Raw genomic sequence first — 27,243 nt, 5'->3', positions numbered from 1 at the left:
ACAGACACAGAGACAGACAGACACAGAGGCAGACAGACAGACACAGAGGCAGACAGACAGACACAGAGGCAGACAGACAGACACAGAGGCAGACAGACAGACACAGAGACAGACAGACACAGAGGCAGACAGACAGACACAGAGACAGACAGACACAGAGACAGACAGACAGACACGGAGACAGACAGACACGGAGACAGACAGACAGACACAGAGACACACAGAAACAGAGACAGAGACAGAGACAGACACAGAGACAGAGACAGACACAGAGACAGAGACAGACACAGAGACAGACCGACAGACACAGAGGCAGACAGACAGACACAGAGGCAGACAGACAGACACAGAGGCAGACAGACACGGAGACAGAGACAGACACAGAGACAGAGACACAGAGACAGACCGACAGACACAGAGACAGACCGACAGACACAGAGACAGACCGACAGACACAGAGGCAGACAGACAGACACGGAGACAGACAGACAGACACAGAGGCAGACAGACACGGAGACAGACAGACACAGAGGCAGACAGACAGACACAGAGGCAGACAGACAGACACAGAGACAGACAGACACAGAGACAGACAGACACAGAGGCAGACAGACACGGAGACAGACAGACACAGAGGCAGACAGACAGACAGACACAGAGACAGACAGACACAGAGACAGACCGACAGACACAGAGGCAGACAGACAGACACAGAGACAGAGACAGACACAGATACAGACAAACACAGAGACAGACAGACAGACACAGAGACAGACAGACACAGAGACAGACCGACAGACACAGAGGCAGACAGACAGACACAGAGGCAGACAGACAGACACAGAGACAGAGACAGAGACAGACACAGATACAGACAAACACAGAGACAGACAGACAGACACAGAGACAGACATACACAGAGACAGACAGACAGACAGAGACAGACACAGAGACAGAGACAGACAGACAGACACAGAGACAGACAGACAGACAGACAGAGACAGACACAGAGACAGAGACAGACACAGAGACAGACACACAGAGTGTCATGGTAGTAATAATAGTGGGAGGAAAGAGAAAATGTGTGCAAAAGACTGGAGGGTCTCAAAGGCCTCTTGTTATTTTTATGTTGTTAACATTGTTTTGTTAATATCTGTTCTCATTTAAACTTGACCTAATGTGCAAAAGATATTTTATGTCATTGCAATCCAACACTGGGGAAAGGACATTTCCACGGTGGAATAGATTTACAGAAGGATTTAAAACAGAAAATGCTTGAAAGACATGGAAAGAGTAACAGAGGCAAACACTTCAATTGATTGACTTTAATTATAGACTCAAAAAGATGGTTATATGCCCTTTAGCCCATCAAGTCTGTACTGACTACCAAGCTCCCTTTTACACCTATTGTCTATTGTCTAATCCTGTTTGTTTAAAATTCTTTCCACGATTCCGTAAATTCGTCTCAAAGTCTCACCACTTGCTTGAACATGAGGGGCAATTTACAATGGTCATTTAGGTTAGTTTAGAGATACAGCGCGGAAACAGGTCCTTCGCCCACCGCGTCTGCACTGACCAGCGATCCCACGCACGTTAATGCTCCCCTACACACACACACACACACACACACACGAGGGGCAATTTTACATTTATACCAAGCCAATTAACCCATAAACCTGTACTTCTTTGGAGTGTGGGAGGAAACCAAAGATTTCGGAGAAAACCCACGAAGGTCATGGGGAGAACGTACAAACTCCGTACAGACAGCACCCAAAGTCTGGATCAAACCTGGGTCTCTGGCGCTGTTAGACTAGGTCTACCGCTGCACCATTGTGCCGCAGTCTGCCAACCTGCAAGGCTTATGGAATCTTTGAGATAGGGTATAGAGGAGGAAACACGAGTAGTTGCCGAGAAAACGTGCAAACTCCACACAAACAGCATCAGTGGTCAGGACTGATTTTGAATCTGATTTTGGCACAATGCGTTATGTAGAACTGCAGCTTGGTTAAAAAAAAGCATATACTACTTTTCTGCATTTGCATCCCTTGAGCTGCATCATTGAAGAACATATAATTATTATTTTACCTTGTTATCGGTCGGCACAGTGGTGCAGCGGTAGAGTTGCTGCCTTACAGCGCATGAGGCACTGGAACCCGGGTTCAATCCTGACTACGGGTGCTGTCTGTATGTAGTTTGTACGTTCTCCCCGTGACCACGAGGGTTTTTTCTAAGATCTTCGGTTTCCTCCCTCACTCCAGTGACGTGCAGGCTTGTAGGCTTGGGTATAAGTGTAAATTGTCCATAGTGTGTGGAGGATAGTGTTAATGTGTGGGTATGGTCTCGGTGGGCCGAAGGGTCTGGTTCTGCGTTATATCTCTATACTAAACACTGGATAGACACAAAGCTGCATTAACTCAGCGGGACAGGCAGCATCTCTGGAGAGGGTGAATGGGTGACATTTCGGGTCGAGACCTTTCTTCAAACACTAGTTTGCTACAACTCCTATTTTAACCAGACAAAATTCATGTGAGGTATGTATGATGGTGGGGCAATACACTGATTATACACTTCCCTTGAGGGAATGGAACTTATCTCGGGAGATGAATGGGCCAGGGGAGGAAACTGGAGGAAACACAGGTAGTTACAGAAAGAACGTGCAAACTCCACACAAACGGCATCAGTGGCCAGGACTGCATTTGGGTGGGGCGGCAATTCTGCGGACTGCTTCACTGTGCCACCCCCGCAACTGCCCAAACCATGGCGAGAATTTAGAAAAGAGAATTGCTTTCAATTGCAAAAGGTGATGAGAATGGGAGGATCAAGGACTCTAGTGGAGACCAAGCGAGAATAGTTGGAAAATGAAAGCTTCTTTCGTGCAACTGATTGAAATGAATGATGAACGGGCTTGCAATTACTAACTTTGTAACACAAAGGACATAGGCTGATGGTGATGGGGGAAAAATGTAACAGTAATCTGAAGGGTAACTTTTTCACACAATGGATGGTGGGTGCATAGGACAAGCTGCCAGAGGAAGTAGTTCATGCTGGGACTATCTCAACATTTATGAACCAGTTCGTTCGCTCGTGTGCCAGACGACGTATAGCTCGCTGTTGGCTTCTGTCGTCATCCAGCATGTTGACAGAATTGGTCGCCCGACCCGTCACAGAGTGCATCGTGTCATCGTTTCCGGGGATCGCCACGAGGAGGCTACTATCATGATCCCCCCATGAAGCAGTTAAAGAGGCCACATGGATAGGACAGGTTTGGAGGGATATGGACCAAACGCTGGCAGGTGAGACTAGTGTAGTTGGGACATGTTGGCCAGTTTGGGCAAGTTGGGCCGAAGGGCCTGATTCTACACTGTATCACTCTATGACTCTTTATTGTTCTGTTTTGGTGACACACTGTTTAGTTTAGGTTTTGGCTGATGTTATTTGTTGAAGCTTCAGGTGTTTCCTTGTGTGGTGCCTTGTGGGGCTTAGTGTTGAGGGAAAATAAGTCCGTAAAAGTGGGATGACGTTTCAGAAACCCGCCTCGAACTGGCATGGATTTGTTACTCTCTCTGTAGGCCCCCAACCTTCAACCAAAGATTACAGAGCAGAGCAAGATGTTCCACTCTGCGAAAAAAACGTAGTATGACATGGGTATGACATGACACCATTTTATTGAGCTGCAATTTACAATAATAATAAAATTTACAATAATATTAACTAACTATGTGAAGTGATGGATGATATATAAAACACTGTTCCCTACAACACTGATTACACCAAAGATGATAGTGCGGATCAATCTTTGGAACGGATTACACCAAAGATACTAGAGGCGCATTGCCCGCTGCCTCGGGAGCGCCGACCGTGAGCAGACGCTTGAGGCTCTCCCACCGGCCGCCTTCATCTGCTATCGGGGGGGACCGAGAATCAGTCTTGGATCAACTCAGGAGTGGAGGAAACGTCCTCTTCCCCCAAAGATACTAGAGGAGCCTCTAGTATCTCTGCTTTTCCCTGCGACCTGATGTAAGAGCAGATTGTATAACTGTGGAGTCCGTCCCCGCTACCGAAGATGTGGCGTTTGGCATCAACAAATGGCGGCCGTGACGTTCCGCTACGTACTACACGTCAGCCCATTGGATTTCGGAGGAGTGGTCTATCTTGCTCTGCTCTATAACCTTTGCCTTCAAAGCCCTCCTCCCATCAGGGAGGCGGTACAGGAGCCTCAGGTCTCGTACTAGTAGGATGAGGAACAGCTTCTTCAACAACACTATCACATTGCTGAACTCGGAGTCCCGCCGATAGATTTCTCCAGTCTCTCCGTCCACATTGTTTGCTTATTCTGTATTTTTATTTCTATATTGCACTATTACTACGGACTGACGCTAAACTGCATTTTGTTGTACCCATACTTGTATCTGTGCAATGACAATAACGTTGAATTGAATTGAATTGAATTGAACAACGTGCACAGTTACCTAGCTCTGCGATCCCATTGTCCCCTGGACTTGTCCCCTGTGTTGTCAATATGTTGCCGCCAGCCTTCACCAACTCTTGTTCCAGCAAGTCAGCTTTCTGATTCCTCCCAAAATCTGTTCCTCTCCATGTGAATCCGAATCCCCATCTGTTGGACGCGCCTCAATTTTGCAGTCCTGTCCCCTGAGCATAATGGTTAATTTTGCATCCTCTCTGCTCAGCCGATATCCTAATTGTAAGGGAATATATTACATTGCCTGGTACAATGTATTGCGGTAACAACAAGTCCTGATTGTATTTGGTGCATATATTCCAAATAAAGTTTTTTTTTTTTTGGCGGGGAGTGGGGGAGACACATTTTGGCCCTCGAGCTGATTCTTGATGATATAAGATTAACTTTAGTTTGGAGATACAGCGTGGAAACAGGCCCTTCGGCCACCAAGTCTGCACTGACCCGATCATCCATACATTAACACTATCCTACACAGAAAGGACAATTTTACAGAAGCCAATTAACCTGCACGTACTTGGAATGTGGAAGGCCACCGGAGTTAGAAACATAGAAACATAGGAAATAGGTGCAGGAGTAGGCCATTCGGACCTTCGAGCCTGCACCGCCATTCAATATGATCAGGGCTGATCATCCAACTCAGTATCCCATACCTGCCTTCTCTCCATACCCCCTGATCCCTTTAGCCACAAGGGCCACATCTAACTCCCTCTTAAATATAGCCAATGAACGGGCCTCAACTACCTTCTGTGTGAAAAATGTTTTTCTCATCTTGGTCCTAAAAGACTTCCCCCTTATCCTTAAACTGTGACCTCTTGTTCTGGACTTCCCCAACATCGGGAACAATCTTCCTGCATCTTGCCTGTCCAACCTCTTAAGAATTTTGTACGTTTCTATAAGATCCCCCCTCAATCTTCTAAATTCTAGCGAGTACAAGCCGAGTCTATCCAGTCTTTCTTCATATGAAAGTCCTGACATCCCAGGACTCGGTGAAGACCCACGCAGTTCACATGCAAACTCCGTACAGACAGCACCCGTCATCAGGATCAAACCCGGATTTAGTTTAGAGGAACAGCGTGGAAACAGGCCCTTCGGCCCACCGAGTCCGCGCCGACCAGCGATCACCCCGTGTACACCCCATACACTAGCAATTTCCCACATGTTAGGGACAATTTACAATTTTGGGAGGAAAGGGGAGCACCCGGAGAAAACCCACGCAGGTCACAGGGAGCACGTACAAACTCCATATAGACGGCACCCGTTGTCAGGATCGAACCTGGGACTCCGGCGATGTAAGGCAGCAACTCTACCACTGCTCCACTGTACCACCTTAGCCCCTTGCACCATAATCCCAGACTGGCTTTCAAAGTTGCATAACTGTTTGAATGTTTGTGGGTGTTTTGGTATTCAAAACACGGTTTAAAAATTAGGTGTTTAATATTGCAAATATATTAATGTAATTCAAATGAAATTGAGCCACATACATAAAAATAATTATACAAATCATTTAGCACATTTACATTTAAAGCATAAATCGCCTATAATTTTCTTCCTATTCTCCCTCGCTGTTTCTTGTCTTTGAAAGAATTGAGATGCTGGGCTCCAACCTGTTAATTTGCTGAATTGATGCCAGAAAACTAGAGATAATTGGTGCTCCCAGCACTGGACTCTCATAGAATCATTCAGCCTGGAAGCAGGCCCTTCGGCCCAACTTCCTATCCATGTGCCTATCTAACTGTGTCTTTCATGTGATGATTATACCTGCCTCCACTACCTTGTTCCATATATTCAGGGTGTCGGGGGTTGTGGGGTGAAGGCAGGAGAATGGGGTTGAGAGAGAAAGATAGATCAGCCATGATTGAATAGCGGAGTAGTCTTGATGGGCCGATTGGCCTAATTCTACTCCTATCACTTTATCAACATACTGTATACCCACCACCCTTTGTGTAATTAAAAAAAGTTACCTCTCGGGTTCCTATTAAATCTTTCCCCTCTCAGCTTCAATCTATGTCCTCTGCTTCTCGATTCCCTTTTTCCGGGCAACAGTCCCCATGAAGAGTTGTGTGTTGGAGTGAATTAAATTGACCATAGCGATCAGTTTTTAAACTTGCCCAGGAGTGCCGAGCTTCTGCACTAAGGTAAATGCTGCCAGCATTTTTGCTGACATTCCAGGCAAATCAATTACTATGCGAAAGCTGTAACTAATGTACGTGCAAATATTGCAGCTATTTTGCACAAGACATAGTGTGATGTATGACATTTAATTAATTTTGGCAGTACAGGTCAAAGGAAGAATGTTAGGCAGGATAATGGTAGAATTTGCTCTTTGACTAATGCCTTGGGAGTTTTTAAACCCATTTGAACACGTGCTATGGCTCAGTGACTGAAATCATATAATGAAGGATTCCAAACAACTGGGCATATCACCATCGTAATGTTCAATTTGAGTTAAATCATGTGTTTATCAAGTTAGTTATACTTATTTGATAAGACCTAACTTCATTCCAAGCCTTTGAAATTAAATGTAATTTTACAGCTGTGTTTTAGTTCAGCCTAGCCGTAGCTGTTTTCTAAAACGCAGAGGTATTGGAATGTGATCAACATTTTCTAGATTTCATAAAAAATCATTACATTATTGGATAGCAAGCAACACCAGCTTTTCGCTGTACCTCGATACACATGACAAGAACAAACCAAAGGGTTTGATTTTAATTATCAAGCAAAAATACTGGCCCAGAAAAAGCACAAAGATAGAAAACTAATACCAAGCCCTCTGCATTTAAGAGAACAGCTAGTTGCTAAAATGAACTTATTTTTGAAGTTACTTTTAGTTTAGAGATGCTGCTTTGAAACAGGCCCCTCGGCCCATTGAGTCCTCGCCAAGCGCCGATCCCCGCACACTAATCCCTCTGTTCCACTTAGCCGCATTTTTAGGCGACTACAGGTGACTAGGCTGTCGCCGGGCGTCGCCTGTAATGTCGTGAGTAGTCTCCTCAGTCGTCCAAAGAATCGTGGTGTTTTTCTGGTCGCTGCTGGAGGTGCTGGCGTAGGTTGTCGCCAGGAGTCGCCAGGATGGCGTGGGTTGTCGCCAGTGCTGACTTCGGTGAATTCCATTGGCGACTACCTACGTCAACCTATGTCAGGTACCTGCGACTGAATTGTCGTGGGTGGAAGTCGGTGTGGGTCGCCGGTTGTCGGTAGCTTGCCGTAGCTTGACGTCGAATAGGTGGTATGTTGTTGTAGACATTGTCATGGACATTGTCGTAAGGGGGTCCAGTCGCTGGTTTTTCGGCGACCTGCTACGATCATGACAGTCGCTGTAAAAAATCGCCTAAGTGGGACAGGCCCATAACGCTATCCCCACACACTCAGGACAATTTACAATTTCACCAAGCCAATTAGCCTACAAACCTCCAAGCTTTTGGCATCTGGGTGGAAACCGGGGCACCCGGAGAAAACCTTACGCAGGTCACGGGGAGAACGTTCAAACTCCGTACAGACAGCACCCGAAGTCAGGATTGAACCCGGGTCTCTGGCGCCGTAAGGCAGCAACTCTAGCGCTGCACCACCGTCTTGCTTCTTTGGATTGACTCCCAGTTACGATCTGTATGGGGTGCAGGATTAAAACTAGTGAAGTGATATACTTTTTCATACATCATTAAACCTGATACTACTGGTACTAAAGAATATTTAAAGGTCCACGTAACAAAAGGTGATCAATGACAGAAGTTATAAATGTTATTTGTTATTCATTTACTGACTTCAATTTCATTATTTTTTTGTCTTGCATCAAGCGCTCTGGGTTGCATTTTCGACATACAGACAATACAGTGCAGTGGCTCAGGGCAATGGAGTCCGTTGGGTTACCAAAGGTAAGAATGTTTTTTTGTCCAAACTGTACATTTATGCTTCAAATACTTATAAACATTTTCATCTTTGCTATGATATGTTCTGTACCTTTTTCATACCTCTAGTCTCCCTCTCCCCTGACTCCCAGTCTGAAGAAGGGTCTCGACCCGAGACGTCACCTCCAAAGATGCAGCCTGACACGTTGAGTTAGTCCGCCACTTTGTGTCCATTCTTGCTCATTGTGCCCATAAATGTTGTGCTTCCATGCTTCTGGCACACATTCAGAACATAGAACAATACAGAATACACAAAAATGCTGGAGAAACTCAGCGGGTGCAGCAGCATCTATGGAGCGAATGAAATAGGCAACGTTTCGGGCCGAAACCCTTCTTCAGACTGATGGGGGGTAGCGGGGAGAAGAAAGGAAAAAGGAGATGGGGCGGGGAGAAGAAAGGAAAAAGGAGGAGGGTTTCGGCCCGAAACGTTGCCTATTTCCTTCGCTCCATAGATGCTGCTGCACCCGCTGAGTTTCTCCAGCATTTTTGTATACCTTCGATTTTCCAGCATCTGCAGTTCCTTCTTAAACATAGAACAATACAGCACAGGAACAGACCCTTTGGCCCATCATGTGTGTGCCAAGCATGATGCCAGGTTAAAGTAATCTCCTCTGCCTGCATGTGATCCATATCTCACCATTCCGTGCATATCCATGTGTTTATCTGAAAGCCTCTTAAACGCCACTATAGCATCTGCTTCCACCACCACCCCTGGACACCCACCACTGGCTACACCTCATTCATTTGGACAGCATCATGTCCAAACACTTCATCAGTGCATCAAACCCTTGCCCCATACGTCTCCTTTATAAGTTCATAAGTGATAGGAGCAGAATTGGGCCATTGGGCCCATCAAGTCTACTCCGCCATTCAAGCATGGCTGATCTATCTTCCTCTCTTAACCCCAAACTGCCTTCTCACCATGACCCCCGACATCCATACTAATCCAGAATCTATCTATCTCTGCCTTAAAAAATATCCATTGACTTGGCCTCCACAGCCTTCTGTGGCAATATATACTTTGCCCCTATCATCTTAAAGCTGTGCCCTCTAATCTTTGGCATTTCCACCCTGGAGAAAAGTTTCATTGGTTTGCCCGAACAGCACTTTTATTGAGTAGAAGAGAGCTTTGCAAGTTGATCTGAGGTGCCTTGAATAATTAAATGATTTGTTGGGAGTGATGGATGGGAGCTGTTTCCTCTGGTGCAGATTCCATATCCAGCAGGCAAGAACTTAAACTTAGAGCCAGGATTATCATTACAAAGCACCTTTCACATGGCAGTAGAAGTGTGCCATTCATTCCCCTGAAAACCTGTTGAGATCAAGTCAAAAATAGAATTGCAAGCTTGGGCGTTTGTTGCTTAGTAAAGTAGATTATGGGTTCCTGGAGTGAAGGAACGTGAATTAACCCATGGTATGGATCCTATCCTATCTGGAAGTTCTCAGTGCCTCCAGTAAATTATGGTAGGCGTCAATAGATTTTGGATGTTAACAGAATTGGGGAGTAGGAGGTTATTGAAGGAAAGTAGTGATTCGGTAAAAAAAAAGTCATGTTCTTTTTGAATCACCGAGCCTAATGACTAGGTATCCAGAGTATCCTGCACCTTGAACCAGAGTCCAAGTGCATTCCTGAACCCAGACTTCTCAGCCTGTAGTTGATGTGGGGTTTATACAGAGTCATAGAGTGATATAGTGTGGGAACAGGCCCTTCGGCCCAACTTGCCCACACTGACCAACATGTCCCAGCTACACTGGTCCCACTTGCCTGTGCTGTGGTCCATATCCCTTCAAACTTGTCCTATCCATGTCCCTGTCTAACTGTTTCTTAAACGTTGGGATAGTCCCTGCCTCAACTACCTCCTCTGGCAACTTGTTGCAGACACCCACCACCCTTTGTGTGTAAAGGTTTCCCCTCAGATTCCTATTAAATCTTTTCCCCTTCACCTTGAGCCTGTCCTCTGTTGGGATGTGTTGGGCCAATTGGAGTTTACAAACGGAAGAGTCTTGGGGACCACTCCCTCTGAATATTCCCATAACTGCGGATGATCCATATTCTATTAGCCTGTAGATCAAGCTCGAGTGTCTGAATGTATTTTTTTGTTTCCTATGATGTTGCCACTATAGCTAAACCCTCTAATCTTTGACTTTCCAAACTGAGAAGTTCTGAATGTCTACCCTATCCAAATGTTTGTTCCACATTTACATGTTGCTGCAATGAAGTTGTCAGGCTTCTTGACCAGGTTTTGTGTGTCTTCCGTTTGGCGTATTAATTTATCAAATTATTTATCAGATCCACTTCATGCAGTCTATTTTAATGTCACTGTTTCCATCACCAGCCCAATCTGCTTCCTTTAAGGACAAAATATAGCTAATCCTTTAGTTTATTTTGTGAAATCTGTCTTTGGGAAGTGGTACTGTTAACATAAGAACCAGCCTGATATTTGACAAAATCGGAATGGAGATGAGGAAGGATTTATTTTGCCCGAAGGCAGTAAAATCTGGAGAATTACCAGCCCTCATGATATTAAAAGAAATACTAGACTGTACAGAAAATCCATAAAAATAAAAAAAAAGAATGCTGGAAATCTAAATGTAAAACAAATGCTGGAGGTGTTGAGCAGGTCAGGAAACATCTTGCAAGTCCATAGCTCCCTGAAAGTAGCCACATGAGTGACTACAGCGGTGGATTTGGAGTGAATTGGCTGGAACGAGATGTTGGAGAAACTTGAATGGTTTTCTTTTTGGAGGCTGAGCAGTGTTCTAATAAAAGTATAAAAAATGATGACAGGCATAGAAACACAGAAAAATAGGTGCAGGAGTCGGCCATTCGGTCCTTCGAGCCAACATCGCCATTCAATATGATCATGGTTGCTCATCAATACCCCGTTCCTGCATTTTCCCCATATCCCTAGATTCCGTTAACCCTAAGAGCTAAATCTAACACTCTAGAAAACATCCAGTGAATTGGCCTCCACTGCCTTCTGTGGCAGAGAATTCCATAATTAATATTCCATCAGTCTTTTCACCATGGTGACATTGTTAGATACTAGAGGGCATTGGTTTAACAGGAGCTCAGGGATGTTTATAGGGGATTTGTGAGGCAGGGAGTGGTGATTGCCTGAAAGTGCCAAGGGAGGTGGTTTGAAACTGATACAATCGCACTTTTTAACAGGCATTTTGACAGACATATGAGGAGGAAGGGAACAGGGAGATAAAGCACATGTGGGGGCAGATGGGATTAGTTTAGTTTAGCATCATAGTCACTCCAGAGATGATGGCCGAAGGACCAAATGGTGGATGCTGAAGGCAGCAATTCTTTCTATTACATCACCTTAGATAGAGCCATGCATCTGTCCTATTTCCTGTCATGTGGATGACATGGCAGCCAGTTAACTTTTTGCTTTGAATGAATGCACCAGGAGCACCACATAGGTGTGGCTGATTAATTCCCTGGTTGCAAGAGCGGAACTCGCTAACAAAACATGGAGGGGACGGGGGAACACAATTTTTTGGCGGCCATGCGCACACTCACACACACAAGCGCGCGAGGCTTCGGAGGCTCAATCCAGCGCTAAAAGCGGAGATTTTAAAATCGGGATCACAAAAACTTGGGGGGAAGTCCCTCACCTCTCAAAACATGGGGGGGACGTGTCCCCTCTGGCCCCCCCCCCCCGGGTTTTCCGCCCCTGCCTGGTTGGAAGGTTTGTCGTATGAAGTGGTGGCACAGTGGCGCAAGAATTTGCTCGAATTTAGAAGATTGAGGAGGGATCTTATAGAAACTTACAAAATTCTTAATGCCCCTGTCCCACTTAGGAAACCTGAACGGAAACCTCTGGAGACTTTGTGCCCCACCCAAGGTTTCCTTGGGTGGGGCACAAAGTCTCCAGAGGTTTCCGTTCAAGTTTCCTAAGTGGGACAGGGGCATTAGGGGTTGGACAGGCTAGATGCAGGAAGATTGTTCCCGATGTTGGGGAAGTCCCGAACAAGGGGTCACAGCTTAAGGATAAGGGGGAAAGTCTTTTAGGACCGAGATGAGAAAAACTTTTTTCACACAGAGAGTGGTGAATCTGTGGAATTCTCTGCCACAGAAGGTAGTTGAGGCCAGTTCATTGGCTATATTTAAGAGGGAATTCGATGTGGCCCTTGTGGCTAAAGGGATTAGGAGGTATGGAGAGAAGGCAGGTACAGGATACTGAGTTGGATGATCAGCCATGATCATATTGAATGGCAGTGCAGGCTCGAAGGGCCGAATGGCCTACTCCTGCACCTATTTTCTATGTTTCTATGTTAACTGGTAGAGCAGCTGCCTCTCAGCTCCCGAGAACTGGGTTCAATCCCGACCTCGACTGCTGCCTGCGTGAAGCTTGCATGGTCTCCGTGTGACTGTTTGGGGTTCCTACGAGTGCTTTGGTTTCTTCCCACATCTCAAAGACATGCAGATTAATTGGCCGCTGTTAATTGCTCCCAGTGTGTAGGGAGTGGATGAGAAAGTGGGATAATGTAGAACTAGCAGGGAAACCATAACTCCCTTCGTTGTATTACATTGAATCATCCTATCATCCTACCACAACTAGAGAGCAGTCCTGAACTACTATGGACCTCATTGTTTAGTTTAGCGGTACAGCGCGGAAACAGGCCCACCGTGTCCGCGACGACCAGCGATCCCCGCACATTAACACTTTCCTACTCCCACTGGGGACAATTTTTACATTTACCAAGCCAATTAGCCTGCAAACCTGTATGTCTTTGGAGTGTGTGGTGGGGAAACCAAAGATCTCGGAGAAAACCCACACAGGTCACGGGGAGGACGTACAAACTCCGTAAAGACAGCACCCGTGGTCGGGATTGAACCCGGGTCTCCAGCGCTGCATTCGCTGTAAGGCAGCAACTCTACCGCTGCGCCGCCGTGACCCTCAGGCAATCTTTGGTGACCTTCAGACTATATTTGATCGGACTTTACAAGCTTTACCTTGCACTAAACGTTATTCCCTTATCATGTATCTATACTCTGTCAATGGCTCTATAGTAAGCATGTATTGTCTTTCCGCTGACTGGTTAGCACGCAACAAAAGCCTTTCACTCTACCTCGGTACACGTGACAATAAACTAAACTAAATTGAAGTATCACGATTTTTAAAAGTAGATGTGCCAATTGCTGCTTTTGATTTTGATTTTGTGTTAAAAAGGGAAGATATCCACATTACCACTGGCAGAAATGCCTGTCCTGTGGCGTTTTTGTGAACTGCGTGGGATGCTGACAGGAGTGAGCATTCTTTTTGCTTAAAAGCAAAGTTCTTGTTTCACAGAAGTCCTTTTGTAGTTCACCGTGCATTCCTTGGAACTGCCAGATTTCAGAAGTTTGTGCGCTTAAAGTGCTCCATTGTGGACAAGTGAGGATCAAATGACGAGCCAAATGCCACCCATCCCATCATTGCTGAGAAAGATTGAGGTGATGATTGGAGGAAGCTCTATAAACTTGTATTCACTGGAGTTAAGAAGGATGAGGGGGCGTCTTATAGAAACATATAAAATTATAAAAGGACTGGACAAGCTAGATGCAGGAAAAATGGTCCCAATGTTGGGCGAGTCCAGAACCAGGGGCCAGTCTTAGAATAAAGGGGAGGCCATTTAAGACAGAGTTGAAAAAAAACGTTTTCACCCAGAGAGTTGTGAATTTATGGAATTCCCTGCCACAGAGAGCAGTAGAGGCCAAGTCACTGGATGGATTTAAGAGAGAGTTAGATAGAGCTCTAGGGGCTAGTGGAATCAAGAGAAATGGGGAGAAGGCAGGCGCTGGTTATTGATAGGGGACGATCAGCTATGATCACAATGAATGGCGGTGCTGGCTCGAAGGGCCGAATGGCCTGCTCCTGCACCTATTTTCTATGTTGCTATGTTTCTATAACTCTGGACCCAGAGTCATCCCAGAGCTCCCTTTCGTCCTGGGTTGCGAGGGCGCTTTTGCACAACTTTGAATATCACAAGTTTAAAAGCTTTACATGTTCAAAAATGTGATTTAGTTTAATTTAGTTTAGTTTAGAGATACAGCGCCCACTGAGTTTGCGCCGACCAGCGATCACCCCCACATTAACACTATCCAACACACACTAGGGACAATTTACCTGTACGTCTTTGTAGTGTGGGAGGAAACTGAAGATCTCGGAGAAAACCCACGTGGTCATGGGGAGAAAGTACAAACTCTGTACATTCAGCACCTGTAGTCAGGATCTAACCCGGATCCCCGGTGCTGCAAGCACTGTAAGGCAGCAACTCTACCGCTGCGCCACCGTGCCGCCCGTGATAGTTACTTGCCCCGATTGTTACTTTCAAAATCTCAATTGTGAATAGCCTTGGCTCCATAGATGCTGCTGCACCCGCTGAGTTTCTCCAGCATTTTTGTGTACTCTCAATTGTGAGCCCTCAATAGACATTATGCAATGATGGTTTCTGGAGCAAAGTGTGTGTGTTGAGCAAGAATGAATATTTTTGATTTATTTTGCTCAACCTTCAGCTTGCCTTGGCATATGTAATAAATGTCGTATCACATTAAGTTCCAAGATCCATGCATTTCTTCACATACAAAATACATTTGGAAAAATGGATGTGAAGCCCAAGGGTTTACACACAATTTTTCTCAGGCAAAATTGAACTGAAGCTATTTGAGCTTCAGTTGTAACTTGTCGAGGGGTGGCACGGTGGTGCAGCGGTAGAGTTGCTGCCTCACAGCACCGAAGACCCGGGTTAGATCCTGACTACGGGTGCTGTCTGTACGGAATTTGTACCGTAACCCTGTGACCTTGTGGGTTTTCCCTGGGTTCTCCGGTTTCATCCCACGCTCCAAAGACGTACCAGTTTGTAGGTTAATTGGCTTCAGTAAAAATTGTAAATTGTCCCTAGTGTGTAGATTAGTGGTGGCGTGTGGAGATCGCTGGTCGGCGCACCAACGGGCTTGTTTCCTGTTGTATCTCTAAAATAAACAAAACTAAAGCAGAGCGGGCTTATGTCTCACTTATTTAGAAGAACGGGAGGTGAGCTCGTTGCCACATATACAGAATTGTTGCTTGTTTTGACAGGAGAGATGTGGAGTAAATATTTCTCCTGGTTCCAAAGTCCTGAACCGGGGTCAAACTGAAGATAAGAGTATTCAAGGCAGAGCTGAGAGGCAGGTTTCTCACCCAGAGGGTGGTGAATCTTGGGGTTGTCTACTCAAAAGGCCTATGCAGGCTTAGGCCCCGAGTATATTCAGGATGGAATTTTTTTTCCGATATTGGACAACTTTGTGCTTTTGGAAGTGATGCAGAAAAGTGGCACTGAAGTTAAAGAACAGCCATGATCTCATTGAATAGCAGAGGGGGCATGAAGGGCAGAATGGCCCACTCCCTGTTATCAATAGCACTATATACTGCATATGAATAAAGCTTATTAAGATTCAAACTTGTTAATTCTCTGTTGCCTTTTTCCTGTTGGCATTAAAAAAAAATTATGTTTACAGTTCTTCTGCTACCCTTTAAAATGGTGTGAAATGTCCTGGTACAGTTTCCTCTCTGTGCCTGTCTCTCCGTCTGCAATAGGTGTAAGGGTGGTTATTTCTAATTCATAAGTGATAGGAGCAGAATTAGACCATTCAGCCCATTAAGTCTACTCTGCCATTCAACCCTGGCTGATCTATCTTTCCCGCTTCACCCCTAATTCATAGAACATAGAACAGTCTGGTTTGGGAATTGCTCTGCCCAGGACAAGAAGGCTCTGCAGAGAGTAGTGCGTTTGGCCGAACGCACTATGGGAACTTCACTCGCCCCTCTGCAGGAACTATACATCAGGAGGTGCAACTCCAGAGCCAATAAGATCATGGGAGACCCCTTCCACCCCTGCAATGGACTGTTCCAGCTGCTACGGTCAGGCAAATGCCTCCGTTGCTATGCTGTGAGAACGGAGAGGTTGAGAAGGAGTTTCTTCCCAGAGGCCATTAGGACTGTAAACTCCTATCTCACCAGCGACTAACTTTACCAATCAAAATTTTTTTTTTAAATTGCTGTTTTTTTCCCTTTTTCCTTATGCCCACAATATTTAATATGTAAAAGTATATGTGATTCTGTTCCATTCTGTGTGTAGTTTGTTTGTTTGTTTTTTTGCACAAAGTCCGCGAGCATTGCCACTTTTCATTTCACTGCGCACATTGTATGTGTATGTCACAAATAAACTTGACTTGACTTGAGGACAGCACAGAAACAGACCAGACCCTCTGCCCCACAATGTCCATGATGTTCGGACCAAGTCTTTATATACCTGCTGTAATGGGGTGACCAGAACTGCATGCAATACTCCAAATGCAGCTTAACCAAAGTCTTGTAGAGTTGAATCATGCTTTATTGACTCCTATACTCAAAGCTCCGACCAACAATGGCAAGCACAATATGTCATCTTTACTACTCCATCTACTTGTAGGGCCACTTTCAGGGAGTTATGGACTTGGAGCGCAAGATCCCTCTGTAATCAATTCAATACAAATCACTTCTGTTTCTGTATCGTTTAAGAAGGAACTGCAGATGCTGGAAAATCGAAGGTAGACAAAAATGCTGGAGAAACTCAGCGGGTGAGGCAGCATCTGTGGGCGACGTTTCAGGTCGAGACCCTTCTTCAGACCTTCTGTATCTACCTTCTACCTTCTGTATCTGTGTCTTGACGTACAATCACCATCACTGGATGTCGCATATGTTAGGGGGGGGGGGGGGTCATGTGCAAAGACACAATTCCTCATGCTGTATCTGTGACATAATTGCAACATTTGGGGAAGTGTTTAAATGTGATCTTTTTGTTTGTCCCTTGCATTGGATATCTGAGAGAAGAATGCAATAAAATCTCCTTTTAGCAAATCACACAACCAGGCTCAGTAAGATTGTGCGTTCCACTTTTGCGTAAATGCTGAGCTTCACTTTAAAATGTTTAAATGTCATTTTAAATGTTGAGGAAAAACAGACTTGCCGTGTACCCAGTATCTCCAGATGTAATCTAGGGCCAGGAGGTGATGGATCAGTTCTACGTTATCTCAACAGCAAATCAGTTTACTCATCTGCGTACAATCATTCACAGCTCCTCAAATGTTGACAAAAAATTCAAGAAATTACAACGTGGGTGTATCCCCCCCCCCAACCTCCCCCTCCCCCTCCCCCTCCCCACCGCCCAATTTCTAGAATTCGTGAGGTTTTGACATTGCCATCAATTCTATTTGCTCACGGTTCAAACCTGCACTCCTTGTGGTCCGCCTACTTTAAAGTTGATGACTTGAGCTATTAACCTGGCTTGGTATCTAGACTTAACTTCCGTTGCTGATGGATTAGGGTCATGGTCATAGAGTAATACAGCATGGAAAGAGGCCTTTTGGCCCAACTTGCCTATGCTGACCAAGATGCCCATCTACACCATCTAACTGCACATGTTTGGCCCACATCCCTCTAAACCAGGGGTTCCCAACCTTTGTCGTCCTGTTTACCCCTGGCAACTTTAATAGCACATAACAATGTTTTTTCACTTATTTATGAACAACTAATGATGAACAGATACCAGTATACCAGAACCAAACACAGTCAGTCAATGAGAAAATATATGTACAAATCCTTGGACTTACCCCTTGGGTAAATTTACCCCAGGTTGGGAACCCTTGCTCTATACCTTTCCTATCCATGTATTTATCCAAATGTACATTAAATGTAGCTGTAGTACCTGCCTCAACTACCTCCTCGGCAGCTTGTTCCACACACCCACCGCCCTTCAATCCGACAATCTTCATGATTGATTTATATATGTGATATTGGTGGGTTTTTTAAATGACCTTTCATAATTTGTACATGAAGAAATTAACTAATTTATTTTGTGTTTAATTTTATTTTCCTTTGAATTCATCAGCTAATACGTGTCCAAATTAAATTGAATCTCCCAATTTTCCCCGGCCAATGATGGGCCATTATGGGCACCATAATTATGGTTACCTGTTGCCAGCCTGATTTGTCCTGGCCTTTCCCTGCCTCCAGTTCCACCCCTCTCTAATTTCAGTCTGAAGAAAGGTTCCGACTCGAAACGTCACCTCTTTACTTCCAATAATTATTTCTCTCTCTACTTTATTCTCTCCACATTCCCATCAATAGCTTCCAGATTCCGATATTTGGCTATATACTTGAGGCCAATTAACCCAACGCCCTACGCATCTTTGGGATGCGGAGAAAACCCAAAGGAAACCCGCTTAGTTAGCTCTCATTGCAGTCTGAAGTCACAATCTCTATTACCATCAATAGAGCTAGTCCAAGAGAGTATTACATTTGCATGTTTGTAAACCTGTGTTCTCTTGTATCTCTGTATTCAGAAATCCTTTAACTTTTGACAAATGTTCCACGTTTGTGCTTTATTCACTTGTTTCATTGTGTTATACTATATACAAATGAAAATACCTTAAAAAGTATATGTTGCTTTGACCGCTGAGAAACAATTGGGGTGATTGTGTGAGAGGGGGCAGAGGGAGAGCAAGAGGGAGCGAGATGGCAGATATTGCTGTGAAAGATGGTTTTATTTTTGTGCTTGAAGATGAGCAAGTTCAGTTTAACGAAAGCCCGACACGATGCTATATTTTATTTAAATGTACGGTTGCTGAGGGACCTGTTCTTATCCCCCTGTCCTTGTTCTTTCAGATCTTTTATCCTGAGACGACAGACGTTTATGATCGAAAAAATATGCCCAGAGTGATCTACTGCATACATGCACTCAGGTACCCTACAAGGAAATAGGATGTTGCTTGGCTCTTTGTGGTTGCATTCTATTGGGGATGGTGGAATCAAGGGATACGGGGAGAAGGCAGGCATGGGTTATTGATTGGGGACGATCAGCCATGATCACAATGAATGGCGGTGCTGGCTTGAAGGGCCGAATGGCCGCCTCCTGCACCTATTTTCAATGTTTCTATGTTTCTATATTGGAGTATTTTTGTTGTATAAGACTGTCTTTGTTGTTCTAATTGCTCCTGTTGTGACATTACGATACCTGACCATCACAGTTTATTCACAATAGTCACAGCCGGTGCATGGAGTTTATTACTAAGATGCTTGCTGAAAATGCAAAGGACAGCTCTTTGGAGTTAAAACAAGTGAAAATGAAAATAGTCACAGCCGGTGCATGGAGTTTATTACTAAGATGCTTGCTGAAAATGCAAAGGACAGCTCTTTGGAGTTAAAACAAGTGAAAATGAAAGCAAGATAATCCTCGTATTGAGACACAATAATGCCCAGATGGCAGTGGAGGCCATCAGTGGATATTTTTAAGGCAGATAGATTCTTGATTAGCACAGGTGTCAGGGGTTATGGGGAGAAAGCAGGCACGGGTTATTGATAAGGTCATAAGGAATAGCAGTAGAATTAGGACATTCGGCCCATCAAGTCTTACTCCGCCATTCAATCATGACTGTTCTATCTCCCCCTCCGAAACCCATTCTCCTGCCTTAAACATAGAAACATAGAAAATAGGTGCAGGAGGAGGCCATTGCTATATTTAAGAGGGAGTTAGATGTGGCCCTTGTGGCTAAAGGGATCAGGGGGTATGGAGAGAAAGCAGGTACAGGATACTGAGTTGGATGATCAGCCATGATCATAATGAATGGTGGTGCTGGCTCGAAGGGCCAAACAGAAACATAGAAAATAGGTGCAGGAGTAGGCCATTCGGCCCTTCGAGCCTGCACCGCCATTCAATATGATCATGGCTGATCATCCAACTCAGTATCCCGTACCTGCTTTCTCTCCATACCCCCTGATCCCTTTAGCCACAAGGGCCACATCTAACTCCCTCTTAAATATAGCAATGGCCTCCTCTTGCACCTATTTTCTATGTTTAAGGCAGGAGAATGGGTTTCGGAGGGGGAGATAGAACAGTCATGATTGAATGGCGGAGTAAGGCTTGATGGGCCGAATGGCCTAATTCTTTATGACCTTATAATAATAATAATAATAATGGATGGGATTTTATATAGCGCCTTTCTAATACTCAAGGCGCTTTACATCGCATTATTCATTCACTCCTCAGTCACACTCGGTGGTGGTAAGCTACTTCTGTAGCCACAGCTGCCCTGGGGCAGACCGACGGAAGCGTGGCTGCCAATCTGCGCCTACGGCCCCTCCGACCACCACCAATCACTCACACACATTCACACACATTCACACACAGGCAAAGGTGGGTGAAGACCTGACCAGGTCTAAACATGACCATACCGTGTCTTTCGGAATTTTGGCGTTATCCTTATTATCCATTGGAATATGAACTCGGAATGGCGGCACAGTGGTGCAGTGGTAGAGTTTCTGCCTCACAGCGCCAGAGACACAGGTTCAATTCTGACTACGGGTGCTGTGTGTATGGAACTTGTACGTTCTCACCGTGACCTGCGTGGGTTTTCTCCAGGAGCTCCAGTTTCCTCCCACATTCCAAAAACGTACATGTTTGTAGGTTAATTGGCTTTGGTAAGAATGATAAATTGTCTCTAGTGTGTGGGATAGTGCTAGCGTGTCCAAAGGGCTGGTTTCCGCAGTGTATCTCTCAACTTAAACGAAACTAAACATTCGTTTAGATCGGAGCCCCCTTAATAAAAAGCACTTTAACGTTTCAAACGCCTGGCTCATCCTGTCTTGCAGAGCTTTCATTACCCAAATGTATGTGATGCAGCCGTTTAGTTAAGAGATACAGCACAGAAACAGGCCCTTCGGCCAACCGAGTCCGACCCGACCAGCGATCACTGCACATTAACACTATCCACCACACACTAGGAACAATTTTTAATTTATACCAAGCCAATTAACCTACAAACCTGTACGTCTTTGGGTGTGTGTGTGGAAACTGAAGATCTCGGGGGAAACCCCATGCAGGTCTCGGGGAGAACGTACAAACTCCGTACAGACAGCACCCGTAGTCAGGATGGACCCGGGTCTCTGGCGCTGTAAGGCAGCAACTCCACTGCAGCACCACCTTTTCATTTGGCTTCCTTCAAGAGTCACAGCTCAACTTCCATCTAATTAAGAGAGACAGGTATCTCCTACCTTTAAATGTAGTTAAGTCTTGAGATCGGTAATAAGTTCATAGGTTCTAGCAGCAGAATTAGGCCATTCGGCCCATCAAGTCTTCCTGCCATTCAATCGTGGCTGATCTATCTTTCCCTCTCAACCCCATTCTCCTGCCATCTCCCACTAACCCCTGACACCAGTACTAGCCAATGTGCTTTACAACATTATGTACAGTAGCTTTGCCTCCGCCGTGTCTGAAAACTGTAGCCAGACCCTGTGGCTACATGTTTCCCTCCACTTAGCTTTCCGAATGGTGCTTTAGTAGTGTAAAGGGGCCTGTCCCACGAGCATGCGACTCCATGCGGCAAGCGCGATCTAAGCGACCCCATGCGGCAAGCGCTACCTAACGTGGTCGCTTGAGCCCGACGGCCTCGCGGGGCCGGTCCCACTTCGATCGCCGGAGCCGTATGGAGTTGTGCGGAGCTGGTCCCGACATCGCGCAGGGCTCCGAAAAACTGACCGTGTTTAAAAATTCCGCGCGGCAACGGCCTGCCGGCCCGCAGCCGCCTCGACGCCATTCGTCCCGCACGAACTTCCCGCGGATTTCCCTCGCACTTCATGTCACTCACTCGATCTCCGCACGGCACCCGCTTCTGGTTAGGTCGTGCTTGCCGCATGGAGTCGGTTAGGTCGTGCTTGCCGCATGGAGTCGCATGCTCGTGGCTCGTGGGACAGGCCCTTTAATGAGTGGTGACGTTTTACAGGGTTCTAAATGCTCAGTTTTGTGTTGCTAAAGGAACCTGCATGAAGTATCTGTTTCTACTCGTGGGTGAATGTTAGTGACTTCCTGGCTTGGTTCAGATTTCCTGTCTTTGGTAGCTTTTTTGTTTGTCATTGGTCATGCTGTAACATGAGACGAGGGAACAGCAAGCTGTTAAAAGTGACCCGCGCTCTGGATTCCATGAACTTCAATCGAAACGTTTTCCAGCTTAAAAGAAAGCAAGGATCTTATTTTTCAGGCAGGACGTGTGTAACGAGATGAAAACCGTAGATTATTGGAGTACATCTGTAAAGCAACGTTTAGTTCCGCAACTTGCAGTTTATTTTTGCACGATCCTTGAATTTCCACTTGGAAACTGAGTGCTAACTATAGAAATACCATTGTAACGTTTTTGTTTAAAAGCCACAAATTGTACAAAATGAAAGTTCTTTCTTTGAATGCCTACTTTTCCCATATTTCCTTGCAAAGCAACAAGGGGGCCATTTGGCCCATCAACTTCATGCCGGCACTCAGTGAAATCCCATCAGTCCCAATCCCTTGCTTAAGTCCCTGCCGCCTATACTCTATCATATGCCCAGCAACTACCCACTCACCCACAACCCAACCACCCCCCCACACTCACCTGGGGGTGAGCAATTAACCAACCAGAATATATTTGGTGTGTGGGAAACATAGAAACATAGAAAATAGGTGCAGGTGTAGGCCATTCGGCCCTTCGAGCCTGCATCGCCATTCAATGGCGGAAGTAAACACCTTGGCAGAAAATCCCAGCATCTGAGCTCAGAATGGTACCAGTGAAGCGAGAAATAGACAACAACACCACAAAGTGTTCACAAGTGATTCACAAGTTCAGAATTAGGCCATTCGGCCCATCAAGTCTACTCTGCCATTCAATCATGGCTGATCTATCTCTCCTTCTCAACTCCATTCTCCTGCCTTCTCCCCATAACCCCCGACACCTATACGAATCAAGAATCTATCTATCTCTGCCTTAAAAATATTAATTGATGGCCTCCACAGCCGATTGTGGCAATGAATTCCACAGATTCACCACCTTCTGACTGGAGAAATTCCTCCTCATCTCCTTCCTAAAGCGATGCCCTCCAATTCTGAGGCTGTGATCTCTGGTCCGAGACTCTCCCACTAGTGGAATCATCCTCTCCACATCCACTGCATCCAGGCCTTTCACTATTCAACACTAGTGTTGTGACACTATGCTGCCCAGTATATTCTAACTCAATTAGTAACACAGCCAGGAGATCCACTGTATTTGACAAAGTCAATACAAATACTAACATCATTTAACACTCGTTCAATTTCCATACCAGCCTTGATGCTGTTTCCCAAGGTAACATCGCCAATTAATGCTGAATCATCAAGGTGGCTTTGAGCTGCCTACGTACCTTGTTCATGACAATTAGATGGCCTACTTTGGTTGCTGTCATTCTAATTTGACAGTGGCCAGAGGAGGCCGTGGATGAGAGAGGACTGTTCTTCAGGCACCATGCTGCAGGTCCTGGCAGCTCAGCTCAGCAAAATGTTTATCATCATCTCTAATCGAGACGGGACCTGGATATCCAATTACTTGTTTAACGACCCTGCCATGAGGCACCTTTTTAAACAACTTTGGCAGAATAATATTTGAACACATTTTTATTGAGTTTTCGAATATGCTCTTCGGAACGTCAATGAGGAAGGTCTTAAATAAATATTTTGCAATGATTTGCAGGTTTTGTGCACAGCAAATACCTGGCTTTAAAATGTACTTGAATACTTCACGTCAGTGGGGGTTATTATAAAAGCTTCCAAAATAATTTGCATTTACACATAGATTTTCTGAATATATCTGTTCTTGGCCTAGATTTTGCTGGGTTTGGATTTTCGATGACTTTCAACTCGAGTTTGTAATTCCTCAAAATCAGAGGCATCTGCTGTGGGATCCTGCACAAGGCTGTACCTGGCATTGGATTCCTAAGCATCATCATTTGAAAGAGGTTGTGGGGCTGTGAGGAATTTAGAAGGATGAGAGGATATCTTATAGAAACGTGTAAAATTCTTAAGGGATTGGACAGGCTAGATGCAGGAAAAAATTTATCCACGTTGGGGGAGACCAGAACCAGGAGTCACAGTTTAAGAATAAGGGGTAGGTCATTTAGGACTGAGATGAGGAAACATTTTTTCATCCTTTGTGATGTGAATCTGTGGAATTCTCTGCCACAGAGGGCAGTGGAGGCCAATTCACTGGATGTATTCAAGAGAAAATTAGATTCAGCTCTTAGGGCTAACGGAATCGAGGGATATGGGGAGAAAGCAAGAATGGGGTACTGATTTAGGATGATCAGCCACGATCGTATTACATAGATACATTGACAATAGGTGCAGGAGTAGGCCATTCAGCCATTCAGCCCTATTCAATATGATCATGGCTGATCATCCACAATGAATGGTGGTATCGGCTCAAATGGCCGAATGGCCTATTCCTGGAACTACATGCTATTTTTCTATGTATCTCGGACCCATGCACTTGCGGTCAAATGCTGGAGTCCATGCCAAGCTGGCTGAAGACAGATGCTGGTATACACGATCACTTACTCTGCTGTTGGACTTCCTCTGGTGGGAGAGTCTAGGATTAGAGGTCATGGCCTCAAAATTAAAGGACGTTCCTTTAGCAAGGAGATGAGGAGGGATATCTTTTGTCAGAGTGATTCCGTGTAATTCATTGCCACAGAAGGCTGTGGAGGCCACATCAATAGATATGTTTAGTTTAGAGATACAGCACGGAAACAGGCCCTTCGGCCCACTGGGTCTGCGCCGACCAGCGACCCCTGCACACCAACACTATCCTACACCCACTAGGGACATTTGTTTACACTTACCAAGCAAATTAACCTGCAAACCTGTACGTCTTTGGAATGTGGGAGGAAATTGAAGATCTTGGAGAAAACCCACATAGGTCACGGGGAGAACGTACAAACTCCGTACAGACAGCACCCGTGGTCGGGATTGAACCTGAGCCTCCAGCGCTGCATTCGCTGTAAGGCAGCGACTCTGTCACCGCAACACCGTAACAGCCGTGAAGGCAGAGATAGATAGATTCATGACTAGATTCTTGACCTGTATCGAGGTACAGTGAAAGCATTTTTGTTGCGCACCGTCCAGTGAGTGGAAAGACTATACATGATTACAATCAAGCCATCCATGGCGTACCAATTCAGGATAAAGGGGATAAGATTTAGTGCAAGATAAACTCCAGAAAAGTCAGTTGAAGATAGTCTGAGGGTCTCCAATGAGGTAGATGGTAGCTCAGGACTGCTCTTTAATTGCTGATAGGATGGTTCAGTTGCCTGATAACAGCTGGGAAGAAACTGTCCCTGAATCTGGAAGTGTGCGTTTTCACACATCTATTCCTCTTAGAGTCATAGATAGTGTGAAAACAGGCCCGACTTCCCCACACCGACCAACGTGTCTCAGCTACATTAGTCCCACCTGCCTGCGCTTGGTCCATATCCCTCCAAACCTGTCCTTTCCATGTACCTGTCTAACTTTTTTTAACTCTTGACTGATGGGAGAGTGGAGAAGTGGGAGTGACTTGGTGAGACTCGTCCTTGATGATGCTGCTGTCCTTGCTGGGGCAGCGTGGAGTGTAGATGACAAGCCTGGGTAGATTTGCTAAACTGCTTGCCTATTGGATACAACAGCTGAAGTACCTCACATGTCCAGCTGATGGTGAACGAACATTGAGTGTGTTAAATAAAGGCCATGTTCACCTTTTTATACCATTCCTCTCTTCGTCACATTCTTCTCTTCTCTTGCCCAGAGTAGGGGAATCGAGGACCAGAGGAAATAAGTTGGTGAAGGGGAAAAGATTTAACTGGAATCCGAGGGGTAACTTTTTCACACAAAGGATGGTGGGTGTATGGAACAAGCTGCCAGAGGAGGTAGTTGAGGCTGAGACTATCCCAACATTTAAGAAACAGTTAGGCAGGTTTATGGGCCAAACGCAGGCAGGTGGTACTAGTGTAGCTGGGGCATGTTGGCTGGTTTGGGCAAGTTGGGTTGAAGGACCTGTTTCCACACTGTTTCACTCTATGACCCTGTAACTCTTAAGAGATTTTAGGTTTGAAAATCATAGCAGGAATTGAGTCAACACTGTAGGCCCACTGTAGGCCCACCACCTGTGCAGTGCTGGATGGATTTTGCTCAGATGCAAATCTGAATGGTTTCCACAACGTAGGAAGTCATTTGGCCCATCAAGTCTGTGATAGCTCAGACCAAGAGCAACCCGACTCCGCGCAATCCCACACCCTTAGAGCATTGCAATACTTTCTTTCCTGCCACTTATCCAACAACCTTAGAAATGCCAGGATGGAGTGTGTCAACATTCTTGGATTCCAGGTCCTAACCTTTGACTGTCTTGGGGATTTTTTTTTTTTTTTTTTTTTTAAATGTTGCTTTTAAATGTTCTACCATCGCCATCATTCAATGCTCTATAATCTTTGACTCCCTGTCTGTGTTCTGTGTATAGTCATCAAGAATCTGATCGTTGTACTGGTTTCAAAATCGTCTCGTTGTCTGTAACTCATTTTCATTTAGCCTACCGCTAACAACGGCCTGCTTCCTTTATCATCGTTTACTATTTTGCATATCTTTCATTCATTTGTTCTGTATCCCTCGACATCACCGTCTATATCTCTCGTTTCCCTTTCCCCTGACCCTCAGTCTGAAGATGGGGCTCGACCTGAAACATCACCTATTCCTTTTCTCCAGCGATGCTGTCTGACTCGCTGAGTTACCCAAGCTTTTTCTGTCCAAGAATCTCACTACTTCAATTGGATCTCCCCCACAAGGAGAAGATCCTCACTTTCTACAGTCTAACCACATACTGTAATTCAAGACTCTCATCTATAATAATTCTGATAAATCTCGAAACACCTCCAATTCCTTGGCTTCATTCCTGATTTATGATGTCCCGAACATATACTCCGGGGGGCGCTGTTCTGGCAGCAGCCATGTCAGCAGCGCGTCAGTTTTTTCAACTTTTTTTTATTTTTT

The 27,243-nt window shown here is 45.3% G+C and overlaps 1 protein-coding gene across 1 annotated transcript in view; it reads left to right on the top strand.

The window, feature by feature from the left end:
• The window catches only part of iqgap2 (IQ motif containing GTPase activating protein 2), a 306,105-nt gene that overhangs the window by 147,482 nt on the left and 131,380 nt on the right, over positions 1-27,243 (top strand). The window contains exons 4-5 of the mRNA XM_033018621.1: positions 8,272-8,349; positions 19,062-19,138. Coding sequence (XP_032874512.1) covers positions 8,272-8,349; positions 19,062-19,138 — 155 coding nt within the window. The remainder of the gene's footprint in view (positions 1-8,271; positions 8,350-19,061; positions 19,139-27,243) is intronic.

The sequence above is a fragment of the Amblyraja radiata genome, chromosome 3 (assembly GCF_010909765.2).
Source record: "Amblyraja radiata isolate CabotCenter1 chromosome 3, sAmbRad1.1.pri, whole genome shotgun sequence".
NCBI classification, from domain to species: Eukaryota; Metazoa; Chordata; class Chondrichthyes; order Rajiformes; family Rajidae; genus Amblyraja; species Amblyraja radiata.
The sequence above is the reverse complement of the archived record's forward strand: the minus strand, read 5'-3'. Positions and strand labels throughout refer to the sequence as shown.